Here is a 17,106-nt window from a genome sequence, read left to right as displayed (position 1 = left end):
GTGTTATGAAGATAGCAGAACTCTAATGTAGAAAAGCTAACAATGGTAGGGGTGAAGTACCAGGGACTCTTTCTACCATGGAAACTGTTTTAGCATTCATTTTCTATGCCTAACCCAGGGAACAGAAAGAAAATCAGTATAAATCATGAGGCAGACCAACTCAAGATACTTTTTTTTCCGAAGCAAACCGTATGTAAATTGTTACTTATCCATCAATAAAATTATCTGGTGAATTCATTCAAACCAGAACCAGACTGTTTCTCAAGTCTCTGAAGCTAAGTAAAAGATGAGTAAAGTCACCGTGTTTCTAAACAAAGACAAATCAAAGGGTATCTTTTGTTACCACAGAACATACTGATATCCCCCAACCATCTCCAGTGGCACAGAGAGAACCGCCTCCCCACCACCACACCCAAAGTGCTGATTTATAGGAAACTGAAGAGAAACTACTGATAGATACTTCATGTATTTTGGGATCTCACAAGAGCGATGTCATTTTATTTTGTAACTTTGTCATTGGCTTTTCCCTCTTGTTCTGCTGTTTGTGTGGGAGAACAGGGCTAACTGAGTTTGTGGTATTTGTTTGTTTGTTTGTTTTTGTATTTTGCTCTATTTGGCAGTGGATCTTGGAGAAAAAATCTAATGTCTGCAAATGGAAGGCATTAAGTTTTCCTACTCATTTATTTTACTACAAATATGTAGGTATTCAAATACCTATACCAATAACTGTGTAGGTATTCAAATTGGTAGGCTACCTTTTTAGGCTATCAATATTATTTATATAATAAAAATTTAATGTATTTTCAAATATATAGGGTTCATCTAATGTGTGTTCTTGGAGCTTGGAAGTAAAATTTTGTTTTATTTTTATATAAAATATTGAATCCACACTCCACTTGCATTTTTTTTTTGTAAATGAAAGAAAAAATTGGAAAGAGCACTGATGGCTTGCTATATATAGACTTGTGAAAAACTACTATTTTCTATTTGCAAAAATTTACATATTTAAAATGTTATTTTTGAAAGAATTTGCAAATTTCATTCAGGGTAAAACTTTGTCATTTCTAATAACAAATATGGTCTTTTTCATGAACATGAGGAAATTGTGACAATTTTTTTATCCAGGTGGAAATTTGCCATTTTCACAGAGAAATTTCTCCATATCTGTTGTGACACATCTTATTCAGCCTGCAAAACTGATATGAATCCATAAAAACAGAGACTAATAAAATATGTTTTGAAATCAATAGGATTAAATGCCTGCTTTTTTAGGTTTCAAAATATTAAATAATAGACTTCATAACATCTTGTGTCAATGAAGTTATCTTAATCACCCCTGCAATAATAGAACTAGAAAAATACAGGACTTCTTCAAGACAGTAGAGTTAATATTTTTTTCCTCTTTGTTCTGCATAACTACTTTATAGTAACTTCTTGGTGTGCAGCCCTTTATCCTGTTAGTGAATATCCTGTTAATATAATTTTCTAAATTATAGCTAAAATATAAATTTGAAAACAAAATGTAATATAAATCAAACAAATGGACTGTGACTAGTATTTAAGCAAAAGTTTATAAGGACAGATTTTTCTTAGGGCCTTGAACTGATTGATTCAGAATCTTATTTTGATTCTTCAAATGTAGCCACTGTAAAAATACACAGGTGTCCAGAACAGGTAAATCATAGATATATAACATTAAGTTTGCCTTTACCTATTTTTCCAAATATGAAATTAAATGGAATCCTATATGATTGATATTGACTTGACTGACTTTTTTGTGTCTCTGTTTGCTGTTCTCTTATGAAGAGGAAACTCCAAGTACCATTACTATGGGATTCGTGTCAAGCCTGATTCCCCTCTTAATCGCCTCCAAGAAGACATGCAGTATATGGCTATGAGACAACAACCCATGCAACAGAAACAAAGGTAGCTGTGGGGATTGTCACTGACATGTCAAAGTTATGGATTTCTTTAGCTGTTTCCATTTTTTTTTTCTGAACGAGTAGAACAAATACCTAAGTGAGCATGAATATCACTATTGTTGATATGCTTTCACTACAGACAGTTCTCAAATATGATTTAGAATTTCATTCATTCTGTTTTCTAAATCTTTTAAAAATTACTCATCAGACAGCGTGTTTGGTCCCTTTAAATAAACGTGACATCCCAAACTATTCCAATAAGGAGACTAAACACATGCTATAAGAGGCATCTGGAGAAATTTGTCAGTATTCATGAGCTTCTTGTTAATCTGCACATGTTTTTAAGTCATTCTTTTTGACAGTATAAATTCTTGCAGAATGTTTGGGACTTCTTGCATTTTCTTTGACTCCAACTTTCATAAATGTAGAATTGTAAATATTAGGGCTTTAAGATATCTCAAGCATTCATGAATGGATGGGTGGATGATGAATGAATGGATGGATAAATAGAGTTATAGATCTTAGAATTGAAAAATACATCAGTGTAGTCTGCCTCCTTAGCCTTGTGGCAGTCAAAGCACTAAAACCCCTGTTTTTGTTTTTGTTTTTGTTTTTTCAGATAAGTCCCAGAGAGGTTAAATGATTTGCACAAGTGTGTAAAACTGCTACATAGCCAAAGGCCTTCTGTCTCATGTGACTTATATCACAGTTTGGAGTAAAATGTAAAATCTTTCCCTCTTTACTAATAGAGCTCAGCCATCGCAGTAGTTCCAGTTTTTGTTTTCAGTTGAGCATGCAGTATTTGATAGGGAAAAGAAGGACTGCACATAGGTAGTCAGGTGATCTATGTCAATCTGCTTGGTCCATTGATCTGGGATAGTGAGTCACCTTGGCAAGATCTCCTCCACATCATACTGGTGTAATCAGATGCATTAGTTCTAAGTTACTGCTGGAGAAAAAGGATACCATGCAGTGTGCTCATGCTCAGTCATGTCCAACTTTTTTGTGACCCCCGTGGACTGCAGCCCACCAGGCTCTGTCCATGGAATTTTCCAGGCAAGAATAATGGAGTAGATTGCCATTTCCTCCTCCAGCGGATCTTCCTGACCCAGGGCTTGAACCTGCGTCTTTTGCATTGGCAGGTGGATTCTTTACTACCGTTGGACCTGGAAAGGCCATACCATGCAGTAGCCCTTTATCTATTTAGTAACTGAGCACCGGTTGCATCTCTAACATGTGCTAGGTCCTGAGTGCAGAGATAAGACACAGTTCTTACCTTGGAGGAGTTAAGAAATTAGATAACCAGGCACATGGAAATTTTTTTTTTTTTTAAGGTAATGCAGCCTGTGTGCATGCTATCACTTCAGTCCTGTCTGATTCTTTTTGACCCTATGGACTATAGCCCTCCAGGCTCCTCTGTCCATGAGATTCTCCAGGCAAGAATACTGGAGTGGGTTGCCCTGGCTTCCTTTAGGGTATCTTCCCAACCCAGGGATTGAACCCATGTCTCTTGTGTCTCCTGCATTGGCCGGCAGGTACTTTACCACTGCTGCCACCTGGGAAGCCCATAATGCAGCCTGCTGCTGCTACTGCTGCTAAGTCACTTCAGTTGTGTCTGACTCTCTGAGACCCCATCCCTGGGATTCTCCAGGCAAGAACACTGGAGTGGGTTGCCATTTCCTTATCCAGTGCATAAAATTGAAAAGTAAAAGTGAAGTTGCTCAGTCATGTCCGACTCTTCGCGACCCCATGGGCTGCAACCTTACCAGGCTCCTCCGTCCATGGGATTTTCCAGGCAAGAGTACTGGAGTGGGGTGCCATTGCCTTCTCCGATAATGCACCCTAAGAAATGCTAAAACAAAGCTTTGATCAAGGAACTGTTGGACTACTTTGCCAAACTGTTTGAGCAAAGTCTTGGAAAGGGAGGATTGGGAAGTTTCACAGAGAAGGTGCTATTTGAGTAGGGAATTAGAGGGATCAGAATAAGAGAGGAACATTTAGGCAGAGGGAATAATGTAAACACATGTACCACTTAGGCATAAAGTCCATGACATCTCTGGTGAATACACTCTGATATGGTGAGGTTGATATTACAGGAGGAGAACTGAGAAGATTGGGTCCTTTAGGGTTAAAATTAGACTTGAGTGAGAGATGGGATTTTAAGAGTAGTTTGGATCACAGATGAAGGGATTTGGTTGTATATGGAGTTAATGATTTTGTGCTTAGAAACTGTCAAGACTTCAAAGACTTGCTTCCAAACAAAGCAGTGACACATTCAGATTTTGTCTGAAGAGATTACTTTTTGATTTGGGGCAAGACCTTTTTAGTGGAAAGAGACTGGAGGTAAAGGCACTTGTAAATACAGATATAATTTCTAGTATTCAGGACTGAAGAGTCAGTTCAGGATTGGCTATTACATAAATTATGTTTCACAGATTCTCAAACTTAGTTTTCAAATTACTGATTTCTGTTTTTTGAGGTATAGTCAATGAAATATATTAAGAAGAGTTCTGGGGAAGAAACACAAAACAGTCCCTTTTATGGTTGGAAACAGAGTGTGTGTGAGTTGGAATAAACTGTTATTTGTCTTGATTTACAATTACTGTTTCCACCTGTTAGTGATAATGCTTATAGCTTTTACTTTCTGGTATAGTCTCTGCACTCATGCATAGCAGCAATTCACACTGGAGATGTTGGTGCAATAAAGAAAGAAAAGATTAGTTCAAAAATAACATATCTTCAAACTTAAATATGAACAATGCCTTGGTAAATTGCACCTAAGATAGCTGAAGCTTACTTTATCCAGGGATGTCACTGCAAGTTTTCATGGAAATGGAAGCCTTCCAGGAACATTCTTTTTACAAAGCCTGGGTTAGGTAAGCAAAATCAAAGAGTTACAAAGGTCTCCTTATGAAACAGATTTCAGAGCTATAAAGTTTAATGAGCTATGAAAACCCTGCAATCCAAGTACTGCTTTTAGAATTAGATATGATATGGTTGTATTTAAGAAGTGATATAAAATTCTCAGTGATATTCATAGTTCATAAGACTTTAGTTTCTTACAGTGTTTGCTTTCTTATGAAATAAGAATATTAGAGAACCAAAGATGTACTGAAACTTCTTTTAATATTTTGTTGTTATTTGTGAATGGTACAAGTTTTGGATTATGGGCAGTTTCTCTTGGCATGGTGTCATGGATGATTGCTTCTGTTATCAACTTCACCAACCCCTCATTGGGATTAGGAGGAATCCTAATTTGTTTTTTTAGTATCTCTGAAGGGTTATATCAATGGCAACATTGATGGGCTTTAAGTGAAGCCAGTTACCCCACTGAGAGGAAACACTTGCACAGAAGAGAAAAAGTGTCTCTTCCTGAGTCTAAATGCAAGGGTTAAAGTATTTGTTGAACACAGTGGAAAAAGGACCTATTGTATCGTTTGCTTTATAGCTTATAAAATAAGATGGTTTGTACAGAACAGAATTTTGGACTCTGTGGGAGAAGGTAAGGGTGGAATGTTTCGAGAGAACAGCATCGAAACATGTATATTATCTAGGGTGAAACAGATCACCAGCCCAGGCTGGATGCATGAGACAAGTGCTCGGGCCTGGTGCACTGGGAAGACCCAGAGGAATCAGGTAGAGAGGGAGGTGGGAGGGGGGATTGGGATGGGGAATACTTGTAAATCCATGGCTGATTCATGTCAATGTATGACAAAAACCACTACAATACTGTAAAGTAATTAGCCTCCAACTAATAAAAATAAATGGAAAAAAAAAAAGATGGTTTCAAAATTCAAATGATTCTACTGAATGTATTAAATTTCACATAAGAAGAGACTGCCATCCATCCTGGTAAAGTACGAGGGACATTTGAAAAGTTTAAAATAGTTTATATCATCTACTAGTATTTAATATTTTAGAATATTCAAATTGTTTAAATACAGTAGGAGTTTTTTATGAATCTATATGTGCACATCTTCCATAGTGTAAATGTATGTGCTTCACCTGTTCCTATAAGAAAATTCAAATATAAACAATAATTATTTTATCCCAAAAAAATCATTTTTTGGAGTTCAGTTTGTGCATTTTTTTCTCATTACTTTGGAATCACTGTAGCTATAGCATGTATAATGATTTTTGTTTTGCATAGCTTTATAATTTTTAGAACTCCTTTAATATGGTATCTCATTTGAAGATTTGATAGGGCAGTAGAGGAAATTTCCACTTATCTGCAAATCAAATTCCCAGCAACACCACCATATGGGAACATAGCCATGAGTCTGGAAATAAGTGGAAACAGCTTCTGATTGAAAAACAGATGTCACAGAGCCCATAGATTAGCTTAATTGAAAAGATGAAGCCATCCTCAAGTCATTTACCTAAAATAAAGGAGCAGATTAGAGCCCACTTGATTCATAGGCAGTCGTGAGATATAACAGCTGGCAAGAGGAAATATAAGTAGACGAGTGTCTTTGATTCCCTTTGGGTTATTCAGCCCAGCAATCTGCGCACATTCCATGGAGGAACACGTAGACCTAGGCACTCCAGTAGGCCCTTTAAGTAGCACTATAGTGACTAAAATCTAGTCTACACAATGTGATAACTGTTTGGCATATTGATGGCATTATAGGTAATCAGAAAGAGGTTAAGTACTCTGATTAAGGAAGCAGGAGAATGTGTAATAATTGGGTAATTCTTAAGACCTTCCTTTTGGAAATATTTCACATGAAAATAACTTCTGCACTTAAATGAGGTAATCTTCAGTTTTCAAGGAATTTTACTCATGGACTAATTTGCTTACTCTAATATAGACAATAAATAAATTAGGTTAGTGTAAAGCAAAAAGGAGGTGAATAATTTTCAGCTTTATGATCTAAATAAAAATCTTTGCTGCAGTTTCTTTTTAATATTTAAAAGACGTACATAGAGAGTGCTGGCACATATATTTCAGTTATTCTTCCAAATTCTAGTAGCAAAAGTGGTGGAATAGAGTCAAGTGCTTTTGACAGTGTGCTTTGCTGCATTTGATTCCTTCACCAAATACATAACAATCAATGGTGCATATAGAATATGTCTGTCACAGAATCATAGAAAGAGTTGGAGCAAGGGGTCACCTAGTGCACCTAAAAGTGCAGTTTTCTTGATGAAAAAACTGAAGTCCATAAGAGTAGGTAATGTATCCATGATCATAGAGAAACCAGGACAAGAACCCAGGCCTCTTATCTTTGATCTTACAAGATTCTTTCCCCAAAGAGGTAGTATAGCCCAAAGAGAAATGTACACATGTTAATAAAAGTTTTGCATATGAAATAAAGGGGAAGATTACAGTTGAGTATGTCCTAAATAAGTGAAGAAATGTGTCACTTCCTGACTCTGTGAACAATCTCTTCATAGGAATTGGATTCTGTGGAAAAAAAGGAATTTTTGTGTCAGTGAGGGGAGGAAAAGAGAGGCCAATTAAAAAGCAAAGCTAGTTGTGCTTTGGCTGTAGACAGATGTGAAAGCATGCATGTTCCTAAGGAATGAGGGCAAGAACCTCTGTCATTAGAAGACCTTTCTTAATATAGTTTTGTAGACTAGTGGAAAGAATTCTATATGTAAATGTTGGAAATAGGGATTTGAGTACAGGCTGCTTGGCACTTTGGTATGTATGACTGAACGTCATTGAACCTCAGTTTCTTCATCTGCAAAATGGAAATTAATAATAATTGTTGTTGTTGTTCAGTCCCCAGTCATGTCTGACTCTTTGCAGTCCCATGGACTGCGGCACGCCAGGCCTCCCTGTCCCTTCCCGTCTCCCGGAGTTTGCCCAAGTTCACGTTCATTGCATCAGTGATGCCATCCAGCAGTCTCATCCTCTGACGCCTTCTTCTCCTCCTGCCCTTGATCTTTCCCAGCATCAGGGACTTTTCCAATCAGTCATCTCTTCACATCAGATGGCCAAAATACTGGAGCTTCAGCTTCAGCATCAGTCCTTCCAGTGAATATTCAGGGTTGATCCCCCTTAAGATTGACTGGTTTGATCTCCTGTGTCCAAGGGACTTTCAAGAGTCTTCTCCAGCACCACAGTTTGAAGGCATCAATTCTTTGGCATTCAGCCTTCTTTATAGTCCAGCTGTCACAACCATACATGACCACTGGAAAGACCATAGCCTTGACTATACGGACCTTTGTCGGCAGAATAATGTCTCTGTTTTTCAGCACACTGTCTAGGTTTGTCATAACTTTCCTGCCAAGAAGCAATTGTCTTCTGATTTCATGGCTGCAGTCACCATCCGTCACTGTCTGCAGTGATTTTGGAGCCCAAGAAGAGGAATGTGAAAGTTGCTCAGTTGTGTCCGACTCTGCAACCCCATGGACTATACAGTCCTTGGAATTCTCCAGGACAGAATACTGGAGTGGGTGGCCTTTCCCTTTTCCTGAGGATCTTCCAAACCCAGGGATTGAACCCAGGTCTCCCACATTGCAGGCAGATTCTTTACCAGCTGAGCCACAAGGGAAGCCCAAGAATACTGTAGTGGGTAGCCTATCCCTTCCTCAGGGGATCTTCCCGACCCAGGAATCGAACCATGGTCTCCTGTATTGCAAGCGGATTCTTTACCAACTGAGCTATGAAGGAAGAAGGGGAGATCTGTCACTAATTCCACCTTTTCTCTTTCTATTTGCCATGCAGTAATGGGCCAGACGCCACAATCTTAGTGTTTTTATTTAGTCTTAAGCCAGCTCTTTCATTCTCTTCCTTCACCCTCATCAAGAGACTGTTTAGTTCCTCTTCTCTTTCTGCCATTAGAGTGGTAACATCTGGACATCTGAGGTTGTTGATGTTTCCCCTGCCTATCTTGATTCCAGCTTGTAACTCATCCAGCGTGGCATTTCTCATGATGTGCTCAGCATATAGATTAAACAAACAAGGTGACAGCAAACAGCCCTGTCAGACTCCTTTCTCATTCTTGAACCACTCAGTTCCATACGGGGTTCTAGCTGTTGCTTCTTGATCTGCATACAGGTTTCTCAGAAGACAGGTAAGATGGTCTGGTGTTCCCATCTCTCTAAGAGCTTTCCAGTTTGTCGTGACAGAGGTGCTGATGAACCTATTTGCAGGGCAGGAATAAAAACTCAGACATAGAGAACAGACTTATGGACACAGCAGGGGAAGGAGAAGGTGGACCAAGTTGAGAAAGTAGCTTTGAAATATATATATTACCATGTGTAAAACAGACAGCCAACGAGATGTTGCCGTGTAGCACAGGGAGCTCAACCTGGTGCTCTGTGACAACTAGAGGGGTGGGATGCGGGGCGTGGAGATGGGAGGGAGATTCAAGAGGGAGGGAACATATGTACACCTGTGACTATTTCATGTGGATGTATGGCAGAAATGAACACAACACTGTAAATCAATTATCCTCCAATTGAAAATATTTTTTTTTAATTAAAAAAAAACACAAAAGCACTTGATTCCTCTGCCTGCCCATTCTTCCTCCCTTCACCAGCCCCTCCATGGGCATTGATGCCCTGGGTGCTCCCCAACAAACTTCCTGGATACAATTCTCTGTCTCAAGATATGTTTCCTTTTTCTATATAGCAAAGGGAAATATACTCAGTGTTTTTTAATAACCTACAAGGGAAAAGATTCTGAAAACGAATTGTATTTTATATAATCATTGAGCTATACACCTGAAACTAGCATGATATTGTAAATCAACTATACTTCAATTTTAAAAAATTAAAAAATAAGGCTGTTTTGGAGAAGAATGAAGCTGGGAAATTGGGCAAGTTTGGCTTTCATTTCTTTACACCTCTGGGCCAGTGGTTTTCAACTGTGATTGATGTTAATGGTTTACAGTTCCTTTCCTGACCATAAATTCCCTGAGGTCATTACAGAGATAAGCATCTAGGACTGGTAAATTGCTCTGAGGCAGCTGAAGGTGGCAGGGGTCTTTAGTGAGAAGATGATCAGATGTCTGTGCGTTTGGCTTTTGGAAAAAATTAAGGAATCTTGGCACTGAGGTATTTAATGTTCACTATACTGCTGCAGCAAGTCCCTAATGTAAATATATTTTCCACTGAAGATAGAATCATAAATAATCACATTCAGTAATTATTAAGTATAGTAATTCATGTAAAGTTTGTTAATATTAATTCTTCTGATGAACATTTATTGAACTTGTGAAATGTTCATTTATATGCAAGATCTCGTTTGGCAATTATATTGTTTGTTATTTACTGATAAGGAAACAGGCTTATTTAATTTGCTTTATGCAAGAAGCTCACTAATTTGTTTTTTCCAAGATAGAGCTTCAGATGCCCATTTTTGTTTTTGTTGCTGTCTTGCAGTCAGGTGGTCATGTTGTCATTCTCCAAATAAAGGGAGAGTGGACGCATTCCTCTAGGATCAGTTTAACAGAAAGGACCAGATATAGATAAAAGAAGTATCATAAAGGTGCCATACATATTTGTAACAAGAATATATCAGTTCTATATAGTTAAGTCTAAATTACCTACAATAGGAGAACTCAGTGAAGAAATTCATGAGCTAAGAGAATTGTATTTGCTTCTTTCAACATTGCATTTTCAGCACCTGGGAGAGCAGTGAGCATCATTTGTGAAATGAATAAAGGACCCTCAGGCTTCTGTTTCAGCCAACAGCTTAAACCTCTTCTCTTCCCTGCTTCTCCCACATTTCCTACTAAAACTGCTGCAATGAACACAAATACTCCCATTTGAATTTATTTTTTCCTACTCTCCTTTCCCAATTATAGATGTAGAGCTAATGATGAGACAAATATAGAGCTACCAACAAGGATTGAAGAGTTGTAATAACTATCATTAATCAGCAGGGTTGATGCTACAAGTCAAGATAGAAACATATCCAGTGTGACATCAAGAAGTCCATTACTAATCTGAAAAGATGGCACTCAACATTATTTTCTTCTGATCTGTTCATGTTTATATCATTTGATTTACTTCATACCTCAAGTCACCTAAGAATTTCCTGGGACTATTTTTCCAAAGGGAATGTCATGATTCCTGCAGAAAATGTTAGCCTTTTGTCCTGGCTATGAGCTCAACATTTAGGTTTGTTCATGCAAATCAAATGATTTTGTACTCTCTATAGTTATAAGCATAATGATGACTCTAAATGCCTATATAGCTGAGATTTTACATCTTGCTTATGCATTTTTTTGCCTGGTTCAAACATACTTGTCCAAATGGTTCATTTAGTCTGTTGAAAATCCTATCTGTTACTATTAGTTGAATATGATGGTAAATATATATACCCTTCTTTGCCTTCCATTGAACTCCTTCAGTGTCTGTATGTGTGAGATTATTGACAGAATTAGATATTATTTTACAGTAGAGTTACAGCTGTCCAAGTTCTAAATAACAGCTATGACTAACCCCATGGGGGAAGATTCCTAATAATTTTCCAAGTTTCTTTGTTAGTGACAGGTTTCATGCATAACGCTCAGCTATTAAAGCATTAGAGTTTCTTTGATTTCTTAATCATTAACAACTTTAGCTTTGATTGCCCATGGAGTTGCAAGCTGTTAAAATTATCATTTGCCTCTTACTAATTTTGAAACCAAGAGCTGTTTGTTCATTTGATGTAGCACAGGTCTTTATTAGAGCACACACAACTCAAGAGCACTAAGAATCTACTATAAGAAAGCCTATTATAAAACAATAAATTTGTAAAAATAAATGTGAGTAAAAGGAGAGAATTCTTAAACACTAAAGAGTTCTGTTTTTTGAAAGATTCAACAAATTTTTTTTCAGTAGAAAACATTTTTTTGGTAATTTTAGTAGTTAAATAGTGATTATTTTACTTAGAAAAGATAGGGACATGGCTGGTTCTTGTTGATGTTTGAAAGAAAACAACAAAATTCTCTAAAGCAATTGTCCTTAATTAAAAAATAAATTTAAAAAAAAAAGATAGGAAATCTGAAAGTTGTGTTTCAATGCTAAAAGGTCACTTGAAATTCAACCAGGGCCAAGGTAATGTTGGATTATCATGTAAGTCAATGGAATATTAAAACATCCTGGAAAATTCTATGCATACACAGCCTTTTCAAAGCTATACCTCTACAATACTTTACCTATAGTAAAGTAGATATTTGTTAACTAGGTTTGCTATTTGTTAAGATCAATTGATGGTCTAATAGGTGAAAGGTGTTACCTTGAGCATTCCTTCATACATTCATTTAATCATCCACCATCTGTTCAGAGATAGTTATTTACATTCCAAATATAGTTTATTGAAAAAAATTGAGAAATGACTTATGAAAATGATTTTTCTGTAATGTTATGGTTCTGTTTCTACAACATTTGACTGAATGAATTTATTATTGCCAAGATGCTCCTATAGACTAGTTCTGTGAAGACTACTTAAGAAATATATGAGAAGCTAGTTAAAATAATAAATTCCTAATCCCCATTCTCAAAGATTTTGTTAGATAGATCTAGGGTAAGCCTAGCATTTGAATTTTTTTGAAACCTGCTCAGATACTGATACATAAATAGCTTTCAAAACCTAATATAATATCATCTATAACTGTTTCTTCCAAGAAGGGTCAGTTATCACATGTATTTGTTTATCTTATGTTTAATGTGGCTATTCAACTTCCTATTAAACTCCCTCCTTCTCTGGGAAGCCCCAGTGCTCTGAAGTAATGGCAGGGATAGGATGTTATCCTTAGATAGGACGTCAGGAAAATGAACATTTAGCTTTCCTCAGTTCAATATTTCTAATTTCTTGGGGTTTCTTTCTAAGTATCAATTTAGTACCAGGCAATACCTGGCATTTGGAAATGCCACTACTAGGAAAAGTCAGCACTGCCTGGAAGCTCTCTCGTATTTATAGGCCCACACTCATACTGTTCTTGAATATGAGCCATATACCTGCCCTTCCGATGTCATTCTTTTTTAACATTTATCTGTTTGGCTGCATCAGGTCTTGGTTGTAGTACGTGAGATCTTTTGTTGTGGTACATGGACTCGGGCTGTGGCCCACAGGCTCAGTGGTTGCAGTGAGCAGGCTCCAGAGGGCACAGGCTTCGGTAGCTGTGGGCTGTGGGCTCTGAAGTGCTTTGACGCATGCAGCATCTCTAGCTGTGATGTGTAGACTTTGTTGCTCCGTGGCATGTGGAATCTTAAGTTTCCCGACCAGTGATTGAACCCATGTCCTCTGCATTGCAAGGTGGGTTCTTAACCACTAGACCACCACAGAAATCTCTTTTGTCATTCTCTCTGTCACAAAGCCTTCCCAAACTTGTCTTCACATCTTTTTCTAAAGAGATACAACATAAACTTCTGGCATGTAGAGGTCCTATTACTGAGGCAAAGGGCTTCTCTTGTGGCTCAGATGGTGGAGAGTCTGCCTGCAATGTAGGAGACTTGGGTTTGATCCCTGAGTCAGGAAGATCTCCTGGAGAGGGAAATGGCAACCCTCTGCAGTATTCTTGCCTAGTAAATCCCATGGATGGAGGAGCCTGGAGGGCTACAGTTCATGGGTCATAAAGAATCGGACACGACTGAGTGACTAGCTTTATTATTACCCAGGCAAGCAAACACTGAAACACTTGGTGCATTTTCACCCAATCCATTCAATCCACCATTCACTTTGCAACCCTTACTCTATGGTTAAAATTAAACCTCCTATTGCCCAGTTTTGAATGTATTTTCTTTTTTTTTTTCTTCACCTCTTCTTTATAAGATTTGTTCTTAAGTACTGACCTGCAGAATTTCTCCAGAATTAACTTATTTCCTTTTTGTCTACAAACTAATCTTAATGAATTTTTGAATCTCCTGTATAATAGAATATACCTCTAATCAGTGCTTGCCACTCAATATCATTATCATTAAGCATAATCATTCATTAATTATAATGTATTGTGACTTTGCTTATTAAAAATACATCTTTCTCGTTTGGAACTTCTGCTGTCTACATCTTTCTGAGGAAGTAGATCATTTTCCTTGCAGACTATAGGCTTGCTAAGCACCATGTACAAGTAGAAGGTGACACAGCATCTGTACAATGTCTATATGTCAGTCTAAGGTGAATACATGTCATATCCTTTTATGGTCCTTGATATTTGTGCCTATTAAACATCTGTAGCATACTAGACGCTGTGCAGGACACAGCAAACTGATAAAGCATAGCTGGACAAAGTCTAGTAATTACTCTCTCATCCTATATTGAAAATTAATATAATTGAAGACTATAGGAAATATTTCCATTTTGCTCTTCTCCAGAGTAAGTAATCAAGTCCCTTTAACCACTTTTGTTTATTAACTCCATGATCCCCAAACTCTATTACATAAATGAAGAAACATGGTTAAACAATTTTAGCTTCTTTTATTAGTGATATAAAATTTCATAGTTGACAAAGGGAGGCTAAAATCAAATGAAACCTGGAATGGATCAATGAGGATAAAAGCTTCTCTAACTGTATTCCCTAATGATAAAATCATTAAAGTCTTCTAGAACAGAATGGTTAGCAACTGCTCCCCCACAAAAATACTCAAAGTTCTTGCCTCACAAAGGATTTTTTTTTTTGCCTCTCTAAGATGATTCTTTAAGGAGGAAAAAAATCATAAAAACATTCATTTTTTAAAAAAATAAATGGCACTTCTAGCACACTACTGTATTAAACCGTGTGTTATCTCTTGATGTGGCCCCAATTGAAAAGTACTTTCAGATGTTTTTTTCCATTATATAAAAGAATAGGCTTGAGTTCTTTTATATCATTAGAAAATAACAACCAACATTTTGGTGTACAGGGTCATCACTAAAATGATAACAAGAATGAAGTGTGTTGTATCCTTTGTTCACCCTGTTCATCTTCTGACTTTATTTTTGCTTTTCATGTAGTTCTTTGTGAGATTCCTGTCACATAAGAAATACAAGTAAATGTCATTATGAGTGACTGCAGTTTTCATGGAAGTTTCATTTATCTAAGTCATAATAGCATTCAAGGTTGAATTACTTCCTAAGGCAACCTCAACATTAGTTTGTGTGATGTTTCACCAGATCCATTCATTTCCTATCTGTTGTCAGACTATAGGCATCTTTGTGTATATCTTGTTTGTGTACTGGGGACATTGCTACTCACAATAACTTCATATTAGCACACTATTAACAGTTAACTTATGGTATCAATGAAAGAGTCAAGTATCTGGATGGTAAGACTATTATATTATAAATATATTTAGAAATGGGGAGAAATGGAAGGACAAACAGCATAAAGTACATAAGTGTAGATAATAAACTTATAGATTTGAACATTTTCTTACATTTATCTGTTTTTTTTAATTTCTAAAATGAATAAAAATATTTGTGATCTTAGAAACAGAGGAAATTATAGTTGCTACTTATTTCTTATTTTATATTTGCTTATCTTAGGAGACTTACCTATGCATTTTTCCTATGGTATTTCTCTCCCAAGCATCTTTCTTTCTTGCCTATACTGTTGAAGCATATTTTTTCTATTTTAACAGTATAGAAAGTTCTTGAGTTTATATGACTAGGACCTAAAGATAAATGCATAACTATAGGTGACTTTTATTCTTTTTACTTTTTTAAACTTGATGACTCGGTTTATAGATAGATTTTTGCATGCATTTTGCTACAGGCTGATGCTTATGGTCTTTATATTTGCAGATGTGGACAGAAGTCAAGGGAGATGAATGTGTTGAGATGCATGGGAGGATTTAGGTGATATGGAAAACAGTATGGTTGAGTTTTAGGCTGAACCACATTTTGGAGATATTAACTAAATAAAAGCCATTTAAAACATTGCTCAGGCCCAAACTCCTAGATTTTAATTCAGATTCACATCCCAATGTATTTAAAATGTTTCTCCCTTGATCCATTGGCCATTAAGAATTATGTTCAAATAGTGTATTAAAAGTAGAATCATGGACTTCCTTGCCACTGCTGTCCACAGAAATACCTCATAACTCTCATTCTTGGCTAAATTACTGAATTTTCAAAAATGGGTGCCTTTCCTAAGTGCTTCTCCTTCATTTTTCTTTTTACAATTTAAAAAATTTCCTCATCCTACTTTATGCGACTATCAAGGAAGAAAATCTTTTACAACTATCATGAGACAGTTAAAGAAGACAAAACAAAATTGAATGCCTTGGGAGTTTTGTGTAGTACAAAAAAGCAAGGAATAATTTGATTTATTTGTTTTTTCCCATCTAATATTTTTAGGTACAAGCCTATGCAGAAAGTGGATGGGGTTGCAGATGGTTTCACAGGAAGTGGTCAACAGACAGGCACATCTGTTGAGCAAACTGTAATTGCCCAAAGTCAACATCATCAACAGTTTTTAGGTATGTTAAGGTGTAATGCATATTAGTTGTTATTAGAATTTTGAAAACAAGAGAACTACAGTAGTGTTTTATCCAAGTACAATGTCTATTACAGATATTAATTACATAGATTTCTTTGTGTGCTGAAACTATGCACATTATGTGATAGTTCTAGTTCATTTCTACTTTTTTTTGTGTCCTCTAGACTTATTTTTAAAAATCTCAAGCTATGTAAAACTTTTAAATTCGTATGAATTAAAGGCTCATTTCTTTGGAATTGCTTCCCAGAATTTGTATTAATTGGGCATTTGTGGTCAAAATTGTGTTGTGGTTTCAACAGTATTAGTAACTTCAAGTGCCAAAAGCAATTCTCATTTCCTATGTAGAAAGTTGCATGTGCATACAATCTCAGATTAGAAAAAATTATTATAAACTTTTAAGTAATTTATTCTTTTAAATTGATCATAGTATTTCCTATTTTTGTAGTTTTGTAAATGGTATACATGTTTCTTGTTACTTAAGAGTTAAGGAAGTAGAACTTGAACATTTTGCATATTCCTATAAAAGCTAAAAGTGCAAAATGGCATTTTGCACTTTAAATGACAGCTTTTCTAGAGATGAGCATGCATAGTTTTGGTACAACAGATCAAAATTAGTAGAATGTATCAGAGTGTGTGTATGTGTCTGTGTGTGTGTATATGTGTCTATGTGCACTTTCTGACAAAGACAACTAAAATGTACTCTCAGGACAGAATAGCTACTGAAGTATGAAAACATTATGGCAGCATTCCCAAACTAGAGTCTTCAAGTATATTCTTATAGATCCATGAGCTCTCAACAAGAATTTTTATGTTTCTTATTTTATGTT

The 17,106-nt window shown here is 36.4% G+C and overlaps 1 protein-coding gene across 6 annotated transcripts in view; it reads left to right on the top strand.

Annotated features, from left to right (window-relative positions):
• RFX3 (regulatory factor X3) overlaps positions 1-17,106 on the top strand; it is a 304,937-nt gene that overhangs the window by 228,987 nt on the left and 58,844 nt on the right. For all 6 annotated transcript variants that reach the window (XM_043486872.1, XM_043486873.1, XM_043486871.1 and 3 more), the window contains 2 exons: positions 1,807-1,926; positions 16,138-16,259. In XM_043486872.1, the coding sequence (XP_043342807.1) occupies positions 1,807-1,926; positions 16,138-16,259 (242 nt within the window). The remainder of the gene's footprint in view (positions 1-1,806; positions 1,927-16,137; positions 16,260-17,106) is intronic.

The sequence above is a fragment of the Cervus canadensis genome, chromosome 14, assembly GCF_019320065.1.
Source record: "Cervus canadensis isolate Bull #8, Minnesota chromosome 14, ASM1932006v1, whole genome shotgun sequence".
Classification (NCBI taxonomy): Eukaryota; Metazoa; Chordata; class Mammalia; order Artiodactyla; family Cervidae; genus Cervus; species Cervus canadensis.
Note: the sequence above shows the minus strand (reverse complement) of the source record. Positions and strands in the feature narration are given on the sequence as shown.